General features: G+C 41.1%; 1 protein-coding gene across 1 annotated transcript in view; it reads left to right on the top strand.

Annotated features, from left to right (window-relative positions):
* Positions 1-726: 726 nt before the first annotated feature.
* PRRC2B (proline-rich coiled-coil 2B) overlaps positions 727-6,700 on the top strand; it is a 76,849-nt gene continuing 70,875 nt past the window's right edge. Inside the window, exons 1-3 of the mRNA XM_006892439.1 lie at positions 727-898; positions 1,774-1,951; positions 5,458-5,560. Of these exons, the coding sequence (XP_006892501.1) occupies positions 784-898; positions 1,774-1,951; positions 5,458-5,560 (396 nt within the window). The 5' untranslated portion in view covers positions 727-783. The remainder of the gene's footprint in view (positions 899-1,773; positions 1,952-5,457; positions 5,561-6,700) is intronic.

Here is a 6,700-nt window from a genome sequence, read left to right as displayed (position 1 = left end):
CATATATATGGTAGACATTAAATATTTCAGTGAACGAGCAAGTGAATGAACTAGTGAGCAAAGTAGTAGTGAACTCAGACACTCATACAACATTGGAAGCTCCTTTCTTGGTCACATTTTCTAGGTTCTTGCTTTGTGGGTGTAGTGTAGTGTAGTGTAGTTGGCACAGCCCCCTTTTGGTTTTTCTACACATGTACTTTCCCAGGATGAGCTGTTTTCTCTGCATGCTGGTTCTTTCTTTTGAGAAGTACACACACCCAGTTGTTCCTGAATGATTTATTTACTTTGGTTGATTCCCTTTGATTTGGTTTTTCTCATCCTTGAGATGTACAGCCTTGAAAGAGGTGGACTGTGTACCTCTCTTGTTCTGCCTGTCTTGTTTTTGATGTTATATGAATGTACAAGTAATGAGCGTTCACTTTTCCATATGAGCTTGACTTGCAGAGAAGACTGTGTGTTGAAAGTTTTCTTTTCAGTGTGATTGTTGCCAGCTAGCCATGTATAGTAATAAAGTTTGGGCCAATTCAGACAGAGCACAGTGAGAGTTCTTAAAGGAAAGTGGGGTCTATAAAACACACTTTTAAAATGTAAGTAAAACTGCCTGTGAAGAGAAAAGACAAGAGCTCCTCTCATCAGATTATCAAGGTGATCCATGATCCCCAGAAGATAAAATTCACTGGGTTATGGTGTTATGGTGGATTGACACTCTCTTTCTTTCCATTTCAAAGGCAGATTGGGAGCGGTGCCGAGAAAAATTTCCTTACTAGATGACATTTCATCGCAATGTCCGATCGTTTGGGGCAAATAACCAAGGGCAAGGATGGGAAAAGCAAGTACTCGACTCTCAGCCTGTTTGATAAGTATAAAGGAAAATCAGTAGATGCAGTCAGATCCTCAGGTAAGGACGAGAATGGAAATCTAGTTCTTCCTATTTTCTTTTAAATGAGGAGTTCCAGGCCAAGGAATGTGAAAGCAAGCCAGAATGTCCCTTCAGAATTAGAAAAGCAGAGTATACAAACCAAATGCTGTGTGTAGGTCTCATTTAAATCCTGATTCATACAAACCAGCTATAGTTGTATTGTTTTGTATCTTCAAATCAAAACCATCTCATAGCCCAACCTTCAGTAGGTTTTCAGAAGCAGATGCATTCCGTGCAAACTGGATTTTCAACATTGAGTGGTCACTGAGTAATTTTAGGTGTAACTTAGTAATTTTTAGTAATTTCTGAATCATCCTTTCACAATCAGTCTGATTTTAGAACCTTAAAACCCCTCAGTCTTTGTTTCTCCATCCTATTTCTTTGAAGCCATGGATGTTTCCAGCCTGCTCGGAACTTAATTTGTACTAGAATTACTGTTGTTTTAGGCTTCATAGGTCTGGTAAGCTGGAACTTAGTGAAATGTTTATCTTGACCACACCTCATTAGGACAGGACCTTTGTTAGGCTTGATTTGAGTCTGGGCAGATGCTCTCAAGTCCTTCTTAAAAGAGGCCAGTAAAGTCTTAACTTAGAGACCGGTGGTTATGGTATGAGATGGGGGTATCTAGGCTTGGAGCTCACCTATATTATAAACGCAGCTCTACCTCCTGCCCATAAGTGGAATAGAAGCCTCTGCAGAGTTTCACCAACTCATACTGCTACCTCTGAAGTCCCCACTGAAAAGCTCGCCAAATGACTACCCAACACTTTGATTTGTTTCCACTGTCCCTTGTGTTTTCAGGCCTTTTTCCTTCTGTAACTTCTGTGATGTCTGTTCTCTATCCCTTCCTACAGTTATTCCTAGACATGGCTTACAGAGTCTCGGGAAAGTTGCCACAGCCCGGCGTATGCCACCACCTGCAAACCTGCCAAGCTTGAAATCAGAAAACAAAGGAAACGACCCCAACATTGTTATAGTACCCAAGGACGGAACGGGATGGGCAAACAAGCAGGATCAGCAAGACCCAAAGAGGTAAGCAGCAGAGGCAGGCAGATGGGACTAGGAAGCTGGTGCCCTCTAAATTGCTTCCAGCATCCATCCCTTTGGCAGAAGGCAGTTGTTGGTCTTGCAGTAGCAAAGCTAAAGAAATTGGAGATAGCAAATGAAGCTCTTTTTTCTTTCTGTTTCCTTGTTGTTTAGGGCGTTTCTTGCTCCCTGCTTTTCTCCCTCTCAGCTTTCAGAGTTGATGCACTAGAGCTTCTGTGGGCAGCTTTGTCCCCAGTGACCAGTGTCTCCTGTGCCTCATTAGGGAAAGCCTCCTCACTAGAGACGCTCATGCAATGACTAGGTGAAGTTCCTTTAAGAGCCATAGTAGAGTTGTTGCCTAAACACATCATTCCTGATTGTAGTCTCTATAGCTGAGCTCAAAAGAAAGAAAGAAAATGAAGTCTTCTTAATTTTGGACCCCAGTAACTTTCCAGAGAGAGAAATCTGCCATTGTTGCCCCAAACAGTTCTTAAAGAGAAAAACACAGAATCATCATTATCTACGGTCACCGTGTAGCAGCCTCTCTGGAGGCTCACCCCACTGCCAGTATGCACTTAAAGAAGCCTCAGGGTCTGGCAGCAGTATTGTCATTAGAGCAGTAAAACAACTGCTGTGGCAACTGTGCAGTGGAGCTGAAAACATGAGGCTCTGGTCTAGTTCCAGAGCTCTTATGCTGGGTGAGTCCCTCACACTAATCTCAGACCTCATTCTCCTTTCACTGTGTGTCTTCTCTTAAGTCTATATTCCAGCCAGAAACAGTGGTGTACACATAAAAGAAGGGAGTAGCGAGGGACGGACCTTAGAAAACTGGCAAACGAAAGCCTGCCCAGGTGTGCCTCTTGGGGCCTGAAAACAGAGCTGGTTTGGTCTCATTAATCCTCTTGCCCCCTCATCTCTTGTAACCTCACTGCTCATGCAAGTGAACCAGAGAGTGACCCCAAATACAGCAGGCCTATCAGTGTCCTTTCTTGCCAAATGGAAATAACTGGTAGCAACTTTTATATAACTGTTCCCTGTGTTAAAACAGACCCGATGCAGAGTAAGGAAAGAATTCAGTCAGATGATTCTAAGTGATAACTGAGAAGTAATCTTAGAAATAATTTTAATTTTTTCCTAAAAATTCCTTAAACATAACTTTGTGATCAGACAGATGTGTTTGTTTTCTCACATTAGTCTGAAGTCCAAGGAACCTGGGGAATGAGTTCCTTCTCTGCTTCAGTGACCTTAAAACCTGACTCTTGCAAAGAGAAAATGAGACTTAGCATAGAGCCAGGCACAGTGGAAACACGATTGATACCATTTATTATTTTCATTATCATTTTACTAAAATGATACACATTACGAGTTCTTTAATGAAACAAATTTTACGTATTTCATTGTAAGTGATGAAGTACCTCTGTTACTGAAAGTTTTAGGGAGAAGAGAGTAAAGTGTCATTTTATCTTCCATTACCAAGTACTCAAATAGAAAATATCAAACACCTTTGATGAATGACAGACTCCTTGAAGCAGCTCTTCCAGCTGAAAGAAGGGTGGGAGAATGCAGCAAAATTCAGGCGCTGGTTAGTTGCTGCAACTAGTCCACATGTCTCTTGGTATCTGGCATCTGGTGGAGTGGGGAAGGCTCTGTTTTGACTCCATGATTAAGTTTGGAAATTCTTATCTCAGGCTTCTATTTTAGGTAGAATGTGATATGAGAGGTAGATCAATGGCCTTTATTTTGTAGTAATAATGAATGGACAGTGACGTGGGTTAAGTAATCCTTGGAAAAGTAAGTGTAACATTTGACCTCTGCTTACAGATAAGCCAGTGGCACTGAGGGAATTCTGGCCAAATGGATTGCTGCCCACCTCGAGTAGAGAACATTCTCCTTTGGTGGGAAGTTGAAAGTTGCTGGACAGCTACTGAGTTAAAATGAAGTCTTCATTCAGAACCTTTTTCACTTGTATTCTCGAAATAATACTGTTGGTGGTTAATTGATTGATAGATCTTTTTGATGAGCAGTTTGATAATATCTTTTAAATTTCAAGACAGTATCTTTTTATCCAGTAATTCCATTTCTGAGAGCATGTTGTTGTGGTTGTGTGCATCAAGTCTGAATCAATTCATAGCTGACTCTCCAGCGAGTTTTCAGAGACAGGAAATCATGAGAGAGGAGATTGCCCATCCTTCTCCTGTGAAGCAGCTGAATTTGAACTGTGTGCCTTTGGCAATGCAGCACAGCTTCTTACTACTAGGCCACCAGAACCTCCTCTGAAAACACTTATTACTGAATATTCTTACACAGATGTATGCAAAGATACTAATACACCAATATTTAGTGTAGTTTTATTTGTAATTGAAAAATCAAATGGGAATTGGTTAGCGCTAATCCAGTTTTTTTTTTTACTTTGTTTTCACTAAAAGAAAGTGGTGGGTTGATAATGTGTATGAAAAGATATATTCTGTTTAAAAAAAGAAGCAATTTACAAGTGTAACAAAAGAAATAAAACTCTGGGTTTTTTTGTTTTTTGGGGTTTTTTTTTCCTTCAAAAAAAAAAAGGATTTACAGTTACATGCATGAGGTTACTCCACTTATGGTGAAAAAATATTTTGTAAAAGCATATGTATAGGAAAATGGGTTGGTGTTTCCTCAGGAAGATGAGTTATGAGGAATTCTGTACTTAACAGTTTTTGCTTAGGAAAAAGATGATAAAAACTCTGCTTCTGTTTCAAGACAGCCAGCCTGTGCTTTTCTGAGCTCTTGGGTCAGAGTTAAGAGACCCAGTCAGTCCCCTTCTTTCAGTGACTCAGTTTTTCCACTGGCAAATCCTTTTGTTTTCAGTGAGCTTTGTGGGTTTTTTTTTTTGCAGACAGTAGACTACTAAAAGACTTCGAGGACTTCTCTCTCTGTATTGTAAAATGTTAAGAGACTTTGTAGACATCAAACCTGGTTTAATTTCTCACTAGACTTTGCCAGCCTAATAATCTTTTGTTGAGTACCTTCAAGTCAGAACTGACCCAGAGCTAACCCCCCAGCAGGTTTTCAGAGGCAGTAAATCTCATAGGAGAAGATTGCCCCCTTTTTTTTTCCCGTGGAGCATCTAGTGGATTTGAACAGTATACCTTTGGCATTGGTGGCACATTTATTTATCACTAAGCCACCAGCTCTGGTGTTCTAGTGGCAAGAAGATGCTCTGCAGTCCCAAACCCTTGCGGTTTGAATCCCACCAGCTGCTCTGTAGGAGAAGAAGGGGCATTTGCTTCCTGGGCAATGAACTGCCTCTAAAAACCCACCAGAGGGTCAGCTGTGAGTTGGTTCTGACTCGATGGAACACAGCAACATGCCACCAGAGCTCCCAAGAATCTATTGGGAAGTAATTTTTTTTGCTGGCCAGAACAGGTCTTGTTTCTGTTGAGCAGTCAAGCGACTGTGACTGTGACATTTAGAGGCACCCTGTCAACTCCTGCTGTGCTGTATCTAACCCCAGCTGCTTATTCTGCCTTGTCTAGTTCCAGTGCAACGGCCTCTCAGCCGCCGGAGTCGCAGCCGCAGCCGGGTTTGCAGAAATCTGTCTCCAGTTTTCAGAAACCGACACAGTCAATCAGCCAGGAGGTATGTTCTGGGGACCACATCCTGATTATTTGTTGGGCCTTGTAGTCCCCAAAGATCCTTGTTGCTGAGAACTGATAGACACTTAGAGTGAGAAGTGTGGGTTTGCATGACCTGTTTAGTTCAAGGACAAACTTGGGAAAATGAGACTAAAAGATCATTAAGGTAATTTTAAAAACAATTTAAGATACCATGGACTGCCAGGAAAACAAATAGGTTTCTTTTGGAGAGGGTGAAACCAAATTTCTCCTTGGAGGCTAGGCTTTTGAAGCTCTATCTCACATACTTTGGGGATTTGGCCAGAAGGGACCAGTCCTTGGAGAAGGACATCATGCTTGGTAGAAGAGGAATACCAAGGATAAGATACAGGATCGATACAGTAACGGGGGTAATAGGGGTAGGATTGTCAGAGTCAGTGAGACTGGCTCAGGATAGGGCAGGCTTCACATCTGTTGTACATAGGGTCACTGTGAGTTGCAGGCCACTTGACAGCACATAACACCAACAATGTACAGCTTTTGAAGAAAGACCCCAGATATAGAGTGGACTACAACTACCTGATTTATTCCTGTAGGCCACTCAGATTAAATCAGAGTGAGTTTGGAACAAAGAATAAAGTATACTCTTTCTGCAATACTTTTCTGTGCCTTTAAGATGCTAATGTATATTTGCTGTTGTTACTATAACTGAGGACATAATGGATAGTATTGCCCAGATTTATTTGCCCTGGACAGGAATTCATGATTTAATTAAGCAAAGGCTGATACTTGTCCCTTAGAATCCCTGTCTAAATGGGAATTACAGAAACCAGGATGATAAAATTGGCGGATGGCTAGAAGTCTAGTTAAGTCTGAATTTTTAGAAGACAAAAAGAACTCTAGAAATAGATAACCAGTGTTTGCTAGTCTCTTGAAACTTTGATTTGCCATATTTTTATCCTAAGTGATAAAATAAGGTCTGGGATAACACTTTTAATCAATATTAACATAATATATGTGGAAGAAGTTTATGACTTTGTCAGAGGGACTCGTTACCCTACACAATAGCTGAATTGTTTTTGAAGTTGTTGTTGTTGTTGTTGTTGTTATGTGCCGTTGAGTTGTTTGCGACTCATAGTGACCCTATGTACAACAGCCCTAAACC

This window comes from Elephantulus edwardii, unplaced genomic scaffold (genome assembly GCF_000299155.1).
Source record: "Elephantulus edwardii isolate Elephantulus edwardi_28Jun2011 unplaced genomic scaffold, EleEdw1.0 scaffold00116, whole genome shotgun sequence".
NCBI lineage: Eukaryota > Metazoa > Chordata > Mammalia > Macroscelidea > Macroscelididae > Elephantulus > Elephantulus edwardii.
The sequence above is the reverse complement of the archived record's forward strand: the minus strand, read 5'-3'. Positions and strand labels throughout refer to the sequence as shown.